The sequence below is a fragment of the Manis pentadactyla genome, chromosome 9 (assembly GCF_030020395.1).
Source record: "Manis pentadactyla isolate mManPen7 chromosome 9, mManPen7.hap1, whole genome shotgun sequence".
NCBI lineage: Eukaryota > Metazoa > Chordata > Mammalia > Pholidota > Manidae > Manis > Manis pentadactyla.
The window spans coordinates 22,812,827-22,832,196 of record NC_080027.1 but is presented as its reverse complement, the minus strand read 5'-3'; the positions used below and the strand labels follow the sequence as shown (position 1 = coordinate 22,832,196).

Sequence of the window (19,370 nt, the reverse complement as noted above, 5' to 3'; positions counted from 1 at the left end):
CATGGGGAGCAGGCTAAAATGATCCATTTGGCAATGGATCAGAGTTGGAGATATCAGTATGAATTCATGTTTACCTTAATGCAGGTATAGATGGTTATGTATAGAAATATTTATAGATATGTGTACATATACAAGGTTAGAATACATGAATATGTTTCCTCAGTCTTCCAGCTGAGAGGTTCTGGAATGTCTTAGAAAGTCCTAGAAAACACCCCAGTAACAGTGGGCCCCCCTAACACCCAGATCTTGTTTTCTAATACATTCTCAAATAAAAGGGGCCAGGATCCTTAGAGAAGTAGCTAATTCTAGGACCGAGGCAAGACTTTGAGAGATGGGAATTCCAGAGTAGATTTATTAGGTGTGACCCATGCATTCACCCCCTAAATGTGCCCCCGGAGAGAGCCTAGACATTTCCATGGCATAGAGAAACACACTGCTGAGGGAAATGTAATATGTAAAAGTGCTAGTGAGGATCTCCTCTATGCATCAAAAATGAGTATGAAGATGCTACGTTTGAAACAGGTTTCCTAATTCCAGTGAGGTCAATGGGATTGGATTCTGGGGAAGCAGCACTCATCCCTACTGGCACAGAAGGCATGCTTACTTAGTTTTCCAAAATGCATCCAGGATTACATGTATCTCATTTGTTCCTTCCCCAACTACCTCTAGAAATGAGAGAATTGGCGGGGAGCAGGGGTAGGGGCAGGACACACAGAGATGCTGAAGCAAGGTGCTGACAACCTGATCCTACGGCACTAGGACCATCTTTACCATCTTCAGGTGACATTCTAAGGCAAGCATGTTTCCTCAGGATGCTCTGAGATCCTCAGTGTTCCCAGAATTGTCCCTGGCCCCAGACACTCTGCGTGGTCCTCATTACCTTGGAGTCTGCAGCTTGCACAGCAGCACAGAGGCCCTGGAGGTACTATCACAACCAGCCTGGAGCAGAGGATTTAGCCGAGTTCTGCCTGTGCTGAGGACCCTGAAGCCTGAGCTGGCTCTGAGACAGCTGTTCACCTTGGCAACCTGCCACAGTCAGTCAAGCAGAGCACTCACAGTGTGGGAGTCACTTCGGGCTTGTGGAAGATGCTTCTAACCAGAGCTGAGCTCACAGGGCAGCAAGAGAGCCTGCCTGTACCAGAACCACGGAGTCACTGGCCACAGAGCTGCAAAGGGCCTTGATGCCCACCTGCTCAAGCATTTCCCAAAGCACATAACAAAAGTTCTGGTTTTTAGGATAGTTAACAGATTTTACCAAAAAGAGTCTCATAATCGAGGAAATTTGTAAAACATGGATTAAAAACAAATTAAAAATCTTTTCTACAAGTCTTCTCAGAACCTAATCTCCAAGAAGGTAGCATTTTTCCCAATTTTGCTATGTGAGCTTCAGCTGAGCCTCAGTTTCTTCATTTGCAATATAGAAATAATAATGTCTGCCTTGGAGAATTGCTGTGAGGCCAAATGAGATCATGAGTTCAGAGGCATTTAGCACAGCATCTCACATGGGAGGTCTCAACAAATCTTAGTTCCCTTCTCCTCCTACGCTTTTCATTTTTCTTTCATATTTTCCTTAGACTCAGTAAATTACCCCGGGCACAAATTTCTGTGAAATTACTTGAAACAGATTTCTTGGTCTCCAGATGCCATCCGTGTAATTATGTATGCAATGAAGTCTCCTACCCAGTTACCTAGTAGGACAGAGGGACCCCAGGTCCACTGGGAGAGAAACCCCAGTAAACACAGGAACATGGTACCCGCCACACAGTGCCGAGTGGGAAGACCCATCCCAAGCCTTGAATGGCGGCTTTGCCTCCTCCTGAAGCACCAAGGACCAGATGGAGTTGTGGGTTAAAACACACAAGACAGATTCATAATCACAAGAGAAGAGGCTTGGCAGCCAGCTCAGTGGAAAAAGCACTAGACCCGGAGTCAAGAGAATTTCCATGGGCTGTTTACCCTCTCAGTGTTTGCACTTCCCTCAGCTGTAACGAGCAGGGGTGTGGACAGATGATCTCCACATGCTCTTCATCTAATCCATGATTCTCCCCACTTTAAAGGTCACCAACTGCTGCATAATCTCAAGCCCAATAGGCACAGTCCATACACCCAAAATACACTTTATTGAGACTGCAACATTTACAGTAAATCACTCATTACAACACATCGGAAAGACTCAAGTGTTACAGAGTTCACACTCACAAATATAAGTCACTTTTTGCTCTGAGACACAGAACAGGGGGAAGGGGGCAGACAGTACACTGACAGGACACAAGACCTCATGGGCCCTCTGGGGGCTCCCCTCCAGAGAAGACCCTCCTAGATGCCCTCAGAAGCCACATGAAGCTCTCCCCATGAGTATAGAGCAGGACAAACTTTCTGTAGCCCTGCTGCCTGGTCTCTTTTGGGTTCAAAGAATTTAATTTCTACAGCAGCCTTAAGAGGAAACCTTCAGCTACTTGCTGACACCATAAAATAGGCATAGGCATGGGAGCCATTTGGCCCAAAAAATCCACCTGGGAATCCCTACGGGCTTAAAAGGCTCCCTCTGCCCCTTGAAAGTCAATTTTTTACCCACTGTTTAGAAGATGATGTTTTAAACTTGTCATCTTGAAGATTTTCAAACATCCTCATAAACAAAACAGCATAATGAAGTCCCTTGCTTCATCAGAGGGGGGCAGATTATATGACTAAATTCAGTTTCATTAATAGTGGAGAGGGCTGCAGGAATCTTGGTCAAACCCCTTCTCCCCGAACCTCAGTTTTCCACTTAGCCCCATAGCCACGCTTTGCTTTCAGGATTTATCTGGTGCCAGAAAGAAACCTGAAGCCAGGGTGAGAGTGGTAACTGTTTGGGGCTGGTGAATTAAGCTCTGTTCGTTGCTACATGTCTCTCCTGGGTGCCACAGTGAGTCAGTACCAGAAGGAAGGGGGTGAAAACACTTAGTCTCTGCAATGGGATTTCTCTGGCAAGTTGAGTCCTTAAGGACTATCATGATGCCAAAGGTTTCTGCAAGCGACAAGTGAGCCATCAGGGTGATGTTGACAGCGAGTCGTCTTTTGGGAACCGGCATGAAGAAGCCTTAGCATCAAGACAAAACAGAGAAACAGCCCATCTGGACAGGTTGGAGGGATGAGGTATCTGAGCACAGTTATTTCCAGCATGTTGGAAAGCCTGCTCCCCTCATCTCCTGGGAAAGGAGGGCAGTGTTTTACTACTTCTTGTTCTGTGCGATTGCAGGAGAGAAGGATTTATGCCTCCTGAATGAGTTTTGTTCCCATCTCATCACAACACCTCCAGCTGACAAGAGGTACTTCAGCCCATTACTGGCTACAGGAAGACAGTCTGCCAGCTCTGTGCCAGTCTCGTCCTTGGAGTCCTCTCCCACCTCTTCTGCCAACTCTTCTGGTAGACATTATTCCATGGAGAGGGGCTTGGAAGTTTTCTGCTTTATTCCTATATCTTGCTTATCTCTAAATGGAAAAGTGCAATTCAGAATGAAATCAGAAACACCCACACACGGGAAAGGGCTGCAAATAAATCTGCAATATGCTAGCAGAACTTATCATACATTGGGGGGAGATGTGGTGGTTTTTATTTTCTTCTTCTTTGTGCTATTCTGAATTTTCCAGTTTTAATGCTTTTTCTTTGTTTTAAAGGAAGCTCAGTAATTCCTCTTTGTTTTAAGGAGCCCAGGTGGTCGTTTCTTGTCAGGTACCGAGCCAAGCTACCACAGAATCGATTCATCCTGATCCAACAACTTCAGGAGTAACCTCTGGGCCAGCTCTGGCTTGCTAACCTCTCACTGGCCAGTGAGCCTTTCTAAAGCAGAGCTCGGTGCATCTGGGTTGGGCACACCCTAGGTATGACTCAGGTGTCCCTTACAGATGCTCAGCCACAGGGAGGTTGTAAGGCAACTTCTTGATAGTTGAGGCAGTTGACTGACTCAGCCCGAGTGGGTGGAAGTTGTCCTGGGCTCTCTGGCTTGGGGAACCAGGGTGATACACCTCACAGCATTTCTTAAGACACGATTTCATCAATATGCGTCTCACATCACGTGGGGTAGGAGGCTAAGCAGAGACTTCCTAGGAACTCAAGAGTCCTACAGCTTCCGTAACAACTTGTTTCCAGTACTGTGAAGGTTCATGTGTGAGAAGATAGGCTTTTTGCCAGGCTCTGTCCTCAGGCCCCTTCCCAGCTCAGTTGGAGACGCATTCCTCCTCTGCCTCGTCCACCCTCCTCTAACTCATTGCCACAGTGGGCTCCACGGACGACAGGTCTGTCTTGCCAGACGGGACTTGGGAGGAGGGCAGGAGGTGGTTGGCTAGAGGAGCCCTCCGGCCATTGCTCTTTTCTGTCCAAGCCACCCTGAAGGAAGGTACTGGGGAGGGCAGCCGCTCCTCCTGAGGCTTGGTTGGCCTTTGGCACATGCCCAGTAGCGCTTTGAACTCCACTCTGAAGTTCTCGTTGAGCCAGCAGTAGATGAAGGGATTGTAGCAAGTGCTGCTCATGGCAAACCAGTGGAAGGCGAAGTAGAGGGCATTGTTGGTGCGGATGACCTTGCTGGACAGGAGGAGGACATAGCAGTTGAGGGGGAACCAGCAGAGGGCAAATAGGACCACCACCAGCATCAGCATCTTGATGGTCTTTTTCTTCTTGCGCCGCAGAGCCAGGTACTGCTCCGTGGTCACGTCACCGATTGTGTTGCACAGCCACAGCTTCTTGGCCACACGGGCATAGGCCACAGAGATGATGAGGAGGGGCAGGATGTAAAGCAGGATGAAGGTGGCCAGATCCAGGTACTTCCAGAAGAGGTCGGCTGGCTCGGGGAAGTCAGGCAGGCACAGGGAGCGGACAATGTCCTCACTGGGGGCAGGAAGGGGACAGGGAGAGAAAGAGAGAGGGAGAGGGAGATTGAGAGAGGAAAGGAGGGTGTGCAGTTGCTGTGGGAAGGCCTCGTCTCTCTGCCCTGGGCTTAGACCCGCCTGTTAGACGGTGGCCGCAGCCTAACTCCCTGATCACATTTCTGCCTCTCCCACCAGGCTGGGAGTCCTGTGAAGATAAAGAATAGACCTGGATCTCTCTCTGTCCTACCAACCTTGGCTTACTCCTAGCCCCTAATATTTGTTCAGTGAATGAATTCAACAGTGATGTTCCTAGTCTTAGCACTAACTCATCCTGGGAGTACAGCGTGTTCAGGAAATCTTAGAATTTGCCATTGTACTACCTACTCCCATAAGGGAGGCGGACCAAGAAAGGGGCAGTGAAATGACGGGACTTGAGAACTTGGCTGGCAATGCCTGAACTAACATACCTTCAGCCACTCCTGTAACAAGTATTTCTTTTCTACGGAATGTACCTGGTCCTCTTAAAGCTTTTTAGGGACATCCTTGTGTGTTGGAAAACCCAGAGCTGGTGAGTTGAGGATACGCAGATTATGACCTGAATGAGGGTGCACAGGCCACCCACACAGGGTTGGCAGGCAGCACCCATGGCATTCAAACCCCACTCTGAGGCAATGACAGTCCTGGGGCTGTTTGGGTTGAAGGCGCAGTTTCAATACATTCACACAAAGGAGGTCAGGTCCCAAGATTTATCACTTACAGATCCCAGAGCAGGGGTGCAATGAGCCCAGGGAGGGCATTCCTCCACCCCAGGTCACAAGATTGCAGGAGACGGAGAGCGGGGCAGCAAGCCCTTCTCTGACTGAGAAGGTGGTTGGGGTGATGGTCACTGGCTTTTCATGGGCTCGGCCTGAGTGGTTTTAAAAGGTGCTGGAGGAAAAGCCAGGGAGGGACTTGAGGCGGGAATCCTAAGCTCAGGTCCTCATCTGGATCCGGTGTGAACAGGGCCGTCACACTGTAAAATGCCTCGGCAGTAACTCACAATGGCTGTTTTCTCATCACACCGTGTGGCTTGTGGCTCTTGTTATACGTGCTGGTGGCCATCACTAGTGAAGGAGAAAACTCTTTCCTTAGTGTAAAAAAAAAGTAACCCTCCATGTGTGAAGGCAGATGGGAGGTGGGGTGGGTGGGTATGGGATTCATTCTGATATCCTAGAATTCAGGCAGGGAGCCTTTATAAATTGGTTGAAATCGGACTCCAGAGCTTATTTCCTTGCCACTGCTTATGCATACGAGTGTAAGCATATGTTTTAGGCAGGGCAGCGAATGGCTACTGCAGGACATGCCAGCAGTGCACCCCCAGGTTCCCTCAGATCCCCTTTACTGGTCAGAGCACCAGGCTCCCAGCTCCTGCCAGCCCTGCAAGAAATAGTTGGCATCTGTGATCTAGGTGCCTAAAATTACCCTCAGGCCACTGAAGACACTTCCCCAGATCTGCTAAGGGCCAGAGAGGCTGGGACTTTCCACTGTCCCTGGACAGCCTGGAATATGAAAACCCAACTACCGTGCCTCAAGGTGGGGCAAACCCTGTGTTACCAGTTTGTTCCAGAGCCCCCTGTGGAACAGGCTTCCAGTGGCCCCCAACCCCAAGCCCTGAAATCGCACCCTCCTTGGTCTATCCCCATTTGCTGTCCTGCTGCCCCACTCCTTTACCCATCACTCCTGGAAACACTCCTGAAAAGATCATGGGATTACATTACCTTCCTTGATCTCAGGGTCTGGTCCTAAAGAGCCTCATCTAAAACAACTACAATCAGATGAAAATCACTCTAAGCTCATTCATTCATTCATGCAGTAAACATGTACCAAGGGCTTGTTATGTGAAGACAGGAAGTTAGGTGCCTGGACACCAGGGCAGCAGAAATCGGGCCAGCGCTCCCCAAGCTTACAGTCTAGTGGGGAGATCGCCTTGAATGAACTAGTAGCACACATGAGCATTTATATTTAAAAAAACTGAATGTTTGGAAAGAAATTCTCATTCTGCGACAGCATACAACAAAGAAACTTGAATGGGAGGGGGAGGGAGGTAGAGCATCCTGCCTCAGGCCCAGAGATAGATTCACGCTTGGTCTGCAGGTCGAGTGAGAGGATTTAAACATCACCATTTTAAATGAGGCCTGGGTGATTTTGAATCTTTGTGTGAGATTCTCTCACATCTCCAGGGACAGAAGCTGATTGCCATTGCTTTTACCTTGCAGACAAACTGGAGAGAGAATAAGGAGAGAGCGACCCTTGTTGAGAAGAAGAGATGAAGAAAAGCAGAGAAAATGCAGAGGATAGGTACAGTCCTGGAAGAAGAGGATGGGAGAGAGGCAGGAGGAATGGCCCAGCAGAGCAGGTACTGGTAGCAGATTCAGGGGGTCCCAGATTTCCCTCGGGCGAGGTCCACGGAGTCCCCGGCTGCCCGCTACTAGTTAATCTCACCTGTACTTGAAGGTAAATAGCTTCTGGCAGATGGCGTGTGGTAGCGAGAAGGACGTTGCCATGGCCCAAATGACTGCTATGTAGACGACGCCTTTCGTGATGGAGATCCGGGGTTTTAACGGATGCATAATGACCTGGAAAAGAAGCAAATGCATCACAGGCTGAAGAAGTTTTGAAGCTAATGGGTGATCCAGGCAACACAGCTCACTTGTCACAGTAAGTCAGGCAGGTCCTATTTATAAAGTTCAGCACCCTGTCATTCATTATTGAGCCCCTCAGGTGCACCACCCCACACCCCACCTCCAGGGGTAGAAAGAGGGTGTCATCCAGATTTAGACTCCAGGCAATTCAAATGCCTTTTGCAGGTCATATGTGGCAAGACCAGAGGGCAGTGAGAGGGTCTGAGGGTGACAGACATGGCGAGGAGACGCTCACCACTTATCATGGGGAGTGGAACTGCATTTATTTGGGAGTTCACAACACCATTTATGAAAGCTATTTCTAAAATAGCAATGGGCCCCAGGCTTTCCCATGTCTACCGTAAAGGCCTCAGGCTAAAAAGCATCTCATCAATTCTCCTAAAAGTTTAAATAAAGCCTTGGGAATTTAACAGCATCCTCATTTTAAGATTAGAATTATTTCTTGAAAAAGGCATTTTGGGGATGGGTGAGTCCAGGGTCGGGGTAGAGGACATAAAGAGCTGCCACTGCCTCAGGATGTCTTCCCAGGATACACTGGACATTCTAGCTGTGTCCTCCCAAATTTTTCTCCCAATTTTTTCAAGGTTTTATAGGAGGAAGTGACTAGGCTTTAGAAGCTGCCCAGCTCATCTCCATTCTGGACTTGGCTATCTTTGCCTCTTCTATTCTTCCATTGTTCAGGTTGCTGAAGAAAGTCAGAGGCTCTAGATGTCACTCAAAGACTCCACTGGCATGGGGACAGGGCCTGTGTTTGGGTGTATGTCACAGCAATGTGGTCAGTATAGGCAAGACTTATAGTCTTGTTCTTCAGATGCACCGTGGCCCAAGGGTCAACTCAGCTGTGTTAAGTGGAAGTAAGCATAGGCCATGTAAAGGTAACCATAGAGTCTCTCTTATTAAATTAGGGGAGAATGTTAAGAAAAGGCAAAAAATATTGTATGCCATCTTTTCACACTTTGCACCAAAGCGTCTGCAATATAAATGCCAAAATGATGGCATTTCAGGGATAAACAGATCTCAGAGTTTGCCAAGTCCAATTCCAGATCAGATGCAAGCATCTCCTCTAAAACATCCCTATCCAGTGACCATCCAGTTTGCTTAAAGACAGCTGGCGACATGAAACTCCGTCTTTCCCCAGGCTGTTTTGCCTACCTTTGGACACTTCAGTTAGAAAATTCTTCCTCGTATCAAGCTGTATCTTTGAATCCGCATCTTTGAAGCTTCCTATCCTCTTGTCCTTGTTGCACCTCTTAGAGCTACTCAGAATAAATTCTCTCTCTTTGTTCCAGTGGCGCTTTTGATATTGGCCTTGTAGGCTTCTCAGAGTAGGGTGGTCTAGTGATAAGAGAATGCGCTTGGAACCAGACAGACCTCGGTCCTAATTCTAGCTGCATCGTTCACCAGGTATGTGATCTTGGGAAAGGTACATGCGCACTTTTCTGAGCTTCCATGCCTTGATTCAGCATAGACCTAAGTATACCACGTGGGTTCGCTGAGTTAGTGTCCTTGAGGCACCTGCCATGGAGTCATCCTCCTCCAGGATGAGTACACTCAGGTCCCCTTCGGTTCCTGCACCATATCCTCCCATGTGTGTCTGATGGGGCAGGACAGTGAGCAGGGCCTGCCTGCCCCCCCAGTGCCTGCTCCTGCCACCTGGACACCCTAGCTTGTCTTCTTCCTCAACAGCTTGAGCCAGGAAATATCCACCTCCCAGTCAGGAGCCTTGTCTCTGACCTGCAATTATTTACCACCTTCTTTTCATCTGTGGTTTTCCAGGTTTGCTTCTATCCCCAAAAGAAGCTCATTAATTTCTGAGAAACAAAATGCTAGCAGTGACTCTTCGTTGGAACAATAAGCTGGGAATGATTTTTTTGCAACATCAGAGGGGTTAATATGTTTAATCTAAGTGCCAATGTTAGTCGATAAGAAGACAGAGACAGCCACTGAAAAATTTACTTAAAAACTATCTTGAGAGTCCCTGCAGTCCCTGGAAAGCAAGCTAGAGGGAAAAAATGGCCGTTGGGGGTAGCTGCCCTCACCTGGTGACGGTCCACAGCAATGGCAGTCAGCGTCAGTGCTGAGACGTGCAGGGAGCAGTACTGGGCAAAGCGGCTGACGTGGCACATTCCTTTCCCGAACACCCATGTGCTGTTCACAAAGCGGACCTAGAGGTGAGCCCATAGAGGTCAGAAGACAGACAGGCCTTGACCCTGACACCACCCACCATGGTCTCTGAGCAGCATCCCTCAGGGGGCCTCTTCTAGCTGCTCCTTTCCTCCACTCTACACTGCTTAATTGTGGGTCACACACAATTTTGCTTAAAGACAGCTGGTGTGACTCATTCTTAATCATTCAGTTCAACAAACCCTAATCCTGCTTCTGGGGCCAGGCCCAGTTTCCTGGGGCCAGGAAAGTGTGGGAATGACATGCATTTTGGAGTCAGACTTCCCACCTATAGTCATTTCTAGCTGTGCGACCTTGGGCAAGGCATGTAACCTCTCTGAACCTCAGTTTCCTCATTTGTAAAAGAAGGCTTAAAAAATCTCTATCTTGTGGGCTTATTATAAGGATTAAGTTTTTTTACAGTCAATAAAGGGTAGAACACAACGGCTGGCAAATGATAGAAATGCATTGTTAGAAATAAATAGTAGCTATTTTTATGGTAATAACAAAATACATGCTTAGCCTCTTAGTTTAGGCTAGTGGGGGAGACACATCTGAAAAGTGTGTGCATGGCATGTGGGCCGTGTTCTTGAATGTTGGCTAAGCAGGCCTTGTAACACATCACCTGGGAAGGAGACACAGAAGCCTGGGGAGATGTGGGCAGGGGTGAACGGGTTTTGTGGGAAGGGAAGACAAGCTCCGGGGCAGCATGGGGCCCTGCGAGCAGGCCCAGGCCTCGTCCCACATGAGTCATGCCCGTGTGCTCGCTCCGCCAGTCCCTGTGAGTGGTGTCTCAAGCCCGAGGAAGATCAAGCTTTGATTCTGATCAAGGAACCTCCAGCCTGGGCGGAGGAGGACCCAGCTCTCTTGGATACAAGACAGAAGATACTTAGTGCCCCACAGAAGGGTCAGACAAAGGGCATCAGTGGGGTGCGAGAGGCCTGAGGCACGGAGAGAGATGATAAATAGAGCAGGTCTGCCCAACAGAGAGAGTATCTACCGTGGAGTGATTAACGGCAGCCTGTCTGCCTCACATCTGTCACTTTGGGCAAGGCACTGAGGCCCTATGAGCTTCACTTTCCTTCCCTGTCAAGTGGGGCTAACGCTTTCCACTCAGTTATTATGAAAATGCAGGTACTGGAGGCGCAACAGCACACGGCACCCAGCAAGTACTTAACACTATTAACTGTCGCTGTTACAACATCTGAGACGTTTGAGATGAGCTTTAAAGAACAGGGAGGATTTGCACATGTGACAGTAAGAACAAAGGCCTTGGCATGGCCTCAGAAATTCCAGGACCTGTTTGGGGAATGAAGAGTGGAATGGTTTGGCTGGAGTATGTGAACGTGAGTCATGAGGGACAAGTCTGGCCAGATGATAAGGCTCAGAGAGCAGGCCGCGCACTTTACTCTTTTTGGGGTAGGCAGGCCATGCGGCCTTTGAGCATCCAGTATCCTGACTGAGCTAGAAATCTTCAGAGGCTCCTACTTCTCACCTCCACATTCATTACCGAAGGCACCCAGAGCTACCTCTAAATGGGTCTCATATCTACTTCTTCAGTCCCAAGTCCATGGCCCTCACAGAGTCCCCATCATCTCTCGCCTGGACCATTACCGCCTCCTAAGGGCTTTCTTGTCCTCCAGGCTGGCCCACTTGTAATTCAACCTTCACACTGCTGACAGTATTTTTCTTAACCAAAACCACATTATTATCACCTTTCTGCTTAGAATCATCATGGACCTCAGGACAGAGCCAAAAGCCTTTAGGAATATTCACACCCATTTACAACCTGGCCCCAGCCTTCCTTTCTGGCCCACCTCTGCTTCTCCTCCCTCACGAGTCCCCGCAGTGCCTCCTGCCTCCACTTCTCCAGCTGCCCTGAGCCACTCAACATCCCCCCAAACACCGTGAACTCTGATGCCCCGTGTCTCTGTTCTCCTAGGTCTCTCTGTCTGCACTCGGTGTTCATCTTGACCTGGAAAGTTCCTAGTCATCCAGACCCCTCTGAAATGTCACGTTTTTTTGTACAGTCTTCTTTGATCCTCTTGTGACACTGGCAGGTCAGAATGAATTATTCCCTCCTCCAAGGCTTCACTATTCTGTGCATGTCTCTACCATGCGAAGGGCAAGTAAATTGCTTGCTTTTTCTCTCAATGACCAGATCTGGACATCATGCTGACTTGTCATGTGTACAGTGGACAGGAAGGGAGACCAGGGAGGAAGGACATTGTGACCAACCAGCCCAAAGGCAGGACTCCTTATCTAGTTAAGAAGCTTGGCTGAGGGTTTAGAAGATTCTCCCAGCAACCCTTTAACTCTCCCTGGCTGCAGCACCTTGTAAGCTCTGGCAGGAGTTTGAACTGGGGCAATTAAATGGGTCAGGTTCAAAGCCATGCTTCATTCAGAATCTTTGGGTCACCCTGGAGGGGTGCTCGCTTGTTAGGACCTTGACATCCACTCTCCTCCAGGAGATCCTCCAGGACAAGAGAGGTCAGCTTTTAGCTGCAGTGTGGCCTGAGGTCCCTGGCCTCTCTCTCCACAAGCTTTGTGTCTGCTGCAGATCTAAGTGTGCATCCTGCTCTGGGCAGCAGCACAAGAGCCATGCCCTGGGGCCTCCAGTTCCCATCCTGGGTGACCCAGCCCACCCCCTGCACTGCAGATCATCAGGTCAGAAACCACGGGGAGCCAGAGATGCCCTCTCTTGTGCCCTGAGGCAGCTGGGAGGAACGGTGGGGGGATGGGGGAGCAGTATTTGGGAGCTCATTTGTCCTTGGTTTGTACTCAGAGTATCCTGAGCAGTCAGGAATCAGATTTGGAGGAGTGGAAGCTTCACATGGTCCAAGAGTGCCCCCCTGCGACCCCCTGGTTGAGTGGTTTAGTGGACAGATCTCTGGACTTGAGTCAGGGAAGTTATTTTCATCCTGGCTCTACCAATTACTAGCCGAGTGACCTTGGACAGAGAGTGAACCTCCCTGTGCCTTAGTTTCCTCATCAGCAAAATGTGAGGAATGTTCTCATAAGAGATCAAGGGAGAAAATGTAATTTTAAAGTGTAAGGTATGGAAGGATGTTCTAACAGGTGGATGGACTTGTGGGCATTCACCTTCTTTTTGCCTGTGTTATTGCTGTTGAGTGTGTGTGTGTGTGTGTGTGTGTGTGTGTGTGTGTGTGTGCGCATGTGTGTGAAAAAGAGAGAGAGAGACTAACAAATACTGCTCTGGTAATAACTCAAATAAAAATAAGGCTATTCCATAAATTGAAAAAAGTGTAACTCATGCTAAGAGACATAAGGTGTAACTGTCATTATGATTACTCAGTCACAGCCCTCACAGTCCTACATCATCTGCGAGGACCACACTCCCCAGTCCCAGAGGGAAAGAAATGACGCTCCTAATGCTGAGCAGCCAGGACTTGTGGAGGAGGTTCATCTGCCACTGATGTGCAAATGCCCCCAAGCCTCCCCTGGGGCTTGGGCCCACCTCATCCTCATCCCCTTCCCAACGCGAACTTCACACACCCTCACTGGCAAACCACAGAAGAGAAATGCAACTTAAGTGGTCAGGAAAATGCACTTACAGTTCCATGAACAATTAGCAGTTGTTTGATCTTTAGCTGTGACGCAAAGCAGCACCCCATGCAGAGTGGGGATGGGAGGGACACTTAATGGGCTGTACTGGAGGGAGGGGGTAACCTAATAATCTCTGCTAACATTTAAGGGATTTCGATTTCACTGCTTGATTATCCAACAGGCCCGAGCCCGGTGACACTAAACAGGAAACAGGCATTTGTTCACAGCTGAGGGCAGACACTTCAGTCATTGACCCCCGAGGCCAGCAGCTGCAGAAGCTCTGGCTTAGAAGGTGGTGAGGCAGAGACAGAGACACAAACAGAGGAGAGAGAGTCAGAAATAGAGAGGAAACAGAGACAGAGGAGAGACAGAGGCAGAGGAGAGACAGAGGACAAACAAAACCACAGAGAGATGGCCAAGAAGAGAAAGTGAGAGGGGAAGGTGAGAATGGAGACAGGGATGGGCAGACCGAGGCAAAGAGAGACAGTCACAGAGAAGAAACAAGCCACGGAAAGAGAGATAACGACAGACAGGACGGCTGGTAGAAAGCCTGGAGACAGAAACTCCGAGGAGAGAGCTGGGCTGAGAAACAGATGAGGGCGCAGGGGCGAGAAGAGCCGAGGGAAGGGGAGGTTGGAAGGCAGGCGGGGGCGCCGCGGAGGCAGGGGGCGCGGGGCGGTGCGGGGCGCAGCGGGCGGCAGGGGACGCGGGGCGGCGCGGGGCGCAGCGGGCGGCAGGGGGCGCGGGGCGGCGCGGGAAACCTCACCAAAGTGAAGGGGGTGTTGAGGAGCGTGATGAGGATGTCCGCCACCGCCAGGTTGACGATGAAGAGGCTGGTGGCCGAATGCATTCGCTGGTTCTTGAAGATGACATGACAGACCAGGACGTTGCCGAAGAGCGAGAAGACGATGATGAAGGAGTAAGCCACGACGAGCAGGGCTTTCGCCGTGGGGTTCTGGTTCTCGGCGCCGTAGCGCCGCCGGCCCACGAAGTTCTGCCAGTCGGAGAAGCTGTAGTTAGTCCAGAAGAAGTGCGAGGCGTTGGGCACGGCCAGGGCCGCCTCTGCGCCCGGCGCGTCCGCCCGGCCCTCGGGGCGCTCGGCGGCCCGCACGGCGGGGAGGAGGCACAGCAGCGCCAGGTGGGGGCCCATCCTGCAGGAGCCGCTGCGCGGGCGCCGGCTGCTCTCCCGCTGCTCTGCCCGCGCTGCTCCGCGCGGCCGGCGAGCGCCTCTGCCCGGTGGGCGGCGCGCGTCCCCCCGCCGCCGTGACGCGCTCGCGCGCCGCACCCCGTCCCCTCCGGGAACCAACCTGGCCGGGCTTCCCCAAAGCCCGCTTGCCCGCCGGGTTCTGCGTAAGCCTGGGGATCGTGAGCGGGCGCCGCCTGGGGACCTCAGCCCTGGCACCTGGGAACTGAGCGAATCCCTGAGGCTCGGCGGCTCCGGACACTGGCTGCGCAGTGAGATGGATACTAGGGTTTCTCCAAGGCCCGTTAGTGACCAGACTTAAAGACGTTCCAGAGGGCTTCCTAGGTTTTGTTTCCTTCCGTTTGTCAGGACCCTATGGGGGGCTTTGTTTTTCAAGGAAACTCTTGGACGGGATCAAAGAATCAGAGGATCTAAGTGCCCACTTCTTGGGTAACTGACTTTTCTGCCATGCAAGTTTTTGATGCTGTAGTAAGGCGTATTACCCGTATTGTTTCCTGTGTCCCATCTCCTTTTCCAGGAAAACTTAGTACTTGCAGCCCATTTTCACTCCCATTGTGAAGGCTACGAAGTCACCCCCTGCCCAGCCAGTTAGTGGCTTAGTTCCTATTGAACCCGGGTCAAATCCCAGCTTTGCCACTCCCTAGCTATTAAATCTGGGCAAGTTAACTTTCCTGGCCTTCTGAAAAGCTTTCCTTTTCCTGTATGTGGGGTTTTCTGAGACTCCCGTATGGATCTACAACCACATTACTCTCTGGTGCTAGAGGAGCGATATTTGTTTGACTAGTTATATCTGTGCCTCCACCCTCGTTCAAATGGCAAAACCCATGTGGACTCTTGCTATTGTCACCTCACCCTGCTGAGCTGTATCCTTGGGCTGGGACTCCCAAATGACTCAAGCCAAGGAACCTTCTAAGATGTACACTTAGCCCGAAGGACAGCCTACATCTTTGTCCCACCTAAACCCTAAAGAATGGCCCCTCCCACCAAAGTCCTCCTTTCTCACTAGCCCATGAGAAGCCCCAGCCATCTCTCACTTTGGAACTTTTCCAGGAACGTTAGACATCAGCTTCTGTACCCCCTCAAACTCCAGGGAAACAGGTCAAGCTTTCCCGTTAATAAGCAACTAGAAAATGGTTTAGGAGTTATCACAGTAAAATACAAGGTGCATTTATCCAGGCATTTATCCAGGTGGGAGGGAGTCAGGGACATCTTCCCAGAGAAAGTGACACTGGCTCAGTCCTAAGAGATCAGCAAGACATAGGTCACAGAGGTGATAGACGGAAGATGATGGTGCATTGCATTAGGAGGAATCACAGTACCTGTGAAGACGTGGAGGTGATGGTGAGCGTGGCACAGGGAACAACTGCAGGTGTGTAAGGCAGCCAGAGTGTGTTATGCAAGGTGAGTGGAGATTAGAGTGCTGGAGAGGTAGGCAGGGGAGAGGGTTTTTGGAAGTCCCCATGAAGATGTAAATGATTTCCTGAGGGCAACAGGAATTCACAGAAGGGCTGTTAAGTAGAGGATGACAAGATCATGTTTGCATTGTGGAAAGAACACTCTAGCAATTTAATGGAAAATAGAGGGGCTGTGGCTTAGGCAGGAGGTTTGAAGGCTGTTCAAGCAATCCAGGCGTGCAGCTGAGATGGGAATCAAGGTGCTAGAAAGGGAAGGAGCAAGGCTGACAGAGATGGGAGGGAGGAAGCAAGGACGACTGCCAAGTTTTCAGTTTATTTGAAGTCAAATAACACAAGTGATCCTTCTTTGACCTCAATCCCTCCTAAAGCTTTGAGCCTACCTGTCTCCATTACTGCATCTCTTGAATGAATCATGCCCTGGGTGGTCTCAGTCACCTCCACTGATTGAACCATCACTCACCAGATTCCAAGATCTGTGTCTGTAACCTTAACACCTCTCTTGAAAGCTCCAGATCATTATTATATATTCAACTGCTGATTGGCCATTTCCCCTGGAATACCCATACACACATAGTTCAACAAGCTCCAAACTAAACTCTGTATCCCATCCTTCCCTTACTTTCCTACACTTGCTTCTTTTCTCATTCCTTGTTTACCATGGTTAGAATTTTGGGGTCATCTTACAGCTCCCCGAATTCACAATGCAAGGTATTGGAAGATGCTTTTTCTCCATCTAGACTCATCCTCTCTTCCCCCAGGGCCAGAAAAACTTCTATTCTTTAAGACCCAGCTCAAATGTTCTTTCTTGTGAAGACTCACTGACCCCTTTGACTGCCACAGTCCCAGCCCAAGCAGAGTCAGTATCCCTGAATCTACTCAGGTAAAAGTGCTCCCAAAGCATGTGATCCATTCTCTGGTGCTGCATTCATCTTCTACCCTGTGTGTGACTCATGTCTTCAACTAAGCTGTCAGCTCTTCCAGGCCTGCAATGCCCTTATTCCTAGTTCCCTCCTAGAGCCAAGCACAGTACCCAGGCAGGGGAAATGGCAGTACATACTCTAAGAAAGACACTGGACCTGGATTCAGACAACCCATGACACAAGTCTTAATTTTCTGAATATTCCTTCTATCTAGTGGGATTCTGGGACAAATCTAAGCTTCAGTCATTAAAAATTATGTCATCCTCTGTCTTCTAAACTCAGTGGAAAACCTACCTTCTGTGAAAATAATTGTATTTTCTGGCTCTGTTGCTGTTTAAACACTTTAAACGAGGATTTCTTCATTAGATCTTTGAGGCGGCAAAGAAAAGAAGATATAGTTCCTCTAATGGGCAGAGCCATGGAATTAATGTTTCAGGAAGACTTTCTGTAATCCTGCAAGTTGAGTCATATTTTCTAGCACCAGCTCTAATTCTAGGCTCTTAATTGCTACTGAGCTTTTTTTCTACTTCTTTTTCATTTCTGCTGTGTGCTTTGTTTCAACTCAGATCCTCAGAAAGTGAAAGAGGGTAATTAAGAACGATATTTAAGCCATTTGACTAATACCACATTTTTTTTATAGTACCAATAATTTTGTTAAAGATATTTCTAGAAAGTATCACTGGATCTGCAACTCATTTTCACAGGATATAAGCAATAGCTATCATTGATCTACATGCTTTTGAAAAATGGTTTAACAAGACTTTTTTTTCTTCAATTACCACATGAGGCCGTCAGTTTTGAGCACCAGAAAAAAAAGTTGTATTTTCTTATATCAATTTTTTACTGACTTCTATTTTATAAAGTTCATGCTATGATAAAGACAAATTCTAGCAATTACACTTGAAAATTCTGCTTGCACACAGGGAAGGCATGAAAGTCTGTGGTGTTTGAAATATGATCAAACCTCCGAGGAAAAAACTACACAATGAAGCAAACAAATAGGAACTGAATGTAAAAATCCAGACCTTGACCAACCAGTTAGACTATTCCAAAAACATCACAGAGGATATCATAAAAGCCTGAAAGAGGCTTTTTAAGGAAGAGTAATTAAGGGCAGAGTAATAAAATCTAATTTAAATTGTGTGAGGAAAATGACTGCACCATTTATACTATACCTAGAAATTTAATTGATAAATAAAACATCTTAGCAGCAAGCAACTTCTTGAAAGCTGCAGATCCATAGCCCGAGTTTGATGGTTCCTCTGAGCTTATCTCTATCACAGCCTTCTTTTTACACAATGTAGCAACCATTATTTCCACCTCTGGATTCTCCTGTTAAACCAATCTTTCCTGAGTGTAGACATTTTGCTGTTTTCATCTTCAAACCAAGCTTAGCATGGTACCTGGCACAGAGCAGGCCCTTATTAAATAATGCGTGGATATGTGAATATGTAAATTGTTTTTTTGAAAGACAAAAAATATCAAAGCTGTTTATATCACCATCCTTCCTTATGTAAATCTCTCTCATAGACACAACGGGTTATGGCCTGCAGTAGAGGTATACCGTCTAAATTATAAAGCCTGCAGTTTGATTTCCTTTCTGCCAATCATGTCTTTAAATATAACCCAAAACTCACCTGGGTCACATAGGCTCAGGTGGCTGATCAGACCTGTGGCCCACCTCTGACAGTCACAATAAGGACCTGTTACAGGGAGATTGCCTGTTCTCCTCTGGAATAAGTGGTATTTCTGAAAAAAAAAAAAAAAAAAACAAGAACATAAATAAGAAAATGAAGAACACTACATTCCTATTAACAATTTGGTGTGTTTCCTTGAAATCTTTTTACATAATTGAAATGAAATTTTTATCAGTTCTGTGCCCTATGTATGTTATCCTGAGAGCATTTTCCATGTTACTAAATGTTTCTTAAAATCTTCCTTTTTAAGGGCTGCATATTTTGTCTCAGGGAATACCACAGCATAACCTACTTTTCAATATAATAAATAATGCTGGTGGAATCATCTTTTTACATAAGTATCTTGACTTTTCATATAGAAATATGATTAAATAAACTTTACATGTATCCATCATCCAGCTTCAATCCATTTCCCCTGCCCAAGTACAGACTACTTTGAAGCAAATTCCACGTTTCATTCTTATGTGTGTATATGCATGTGTATACTTTTTGAAAATCAAATAGCCCATCAGTTGTACATAAATCTTTGACCACTTTTCTGATTGTCCTTAGGGTGGCATCCAAAAAATAGAATTCCAGGTAAGAGAGAAAAATGTTTTAAGGCTTATAATAATTTTGCCAGACTGCTTTGCATAAAGGATGCATCAATTTGCACTCTGACTAGCAACATGAGAGCACCTTTTTCACCACACTCTAACCAACACCTGGTCATTTATTTAACTTTGAAATTCATGTAAAAAGTTTCTTCCATTGATTTTTAGGTTTAAAAATCTTCTTCACCCAGAAGGTAACGGTGAGAACTTTGAAATTGCCTATAACTGGGCTTCAGTCCTCAGCCCGTATGGCCATGTGACTTATACATCAGCCTCTGAGCATCT

General features: G+C 48.0%; 1 protein-coding gene across 1 annotated transcript; it reads right to left on the bottom strand.

Moving 5' to 3' along the window:
• Positions 1 to 2,107: 2,107 nt before the first annotated feature.
• GPR83 (G protein-coupled receptor 83) lies at positions 2,108 to 14,572 on the bottom strand. The gene is made up of 4 exons (XM_036923306.2): positions 14,023 to 14,572; positions 9,566 to 9,691; positions 7,327 to 7,460; positions 2,108 to 4,864 (listed from the first exon to the last, which is right to left on the bottom strand). The coding sequence occupies exons 1-4, from the start codon at positions 14,404 to 14,406 to the stop codon at positions 4,240 to 4,242; spliced, it is 1,269 nt and encodes a 422-aa protein (XP_036779201.2). The 5' UTR covers positions 14,407 to 14,572; the 3' UTR covers positions 2,108 to 4,239.
• Positions 14,573 to 19,370: the final 4,798 nt, after the last annotated feature.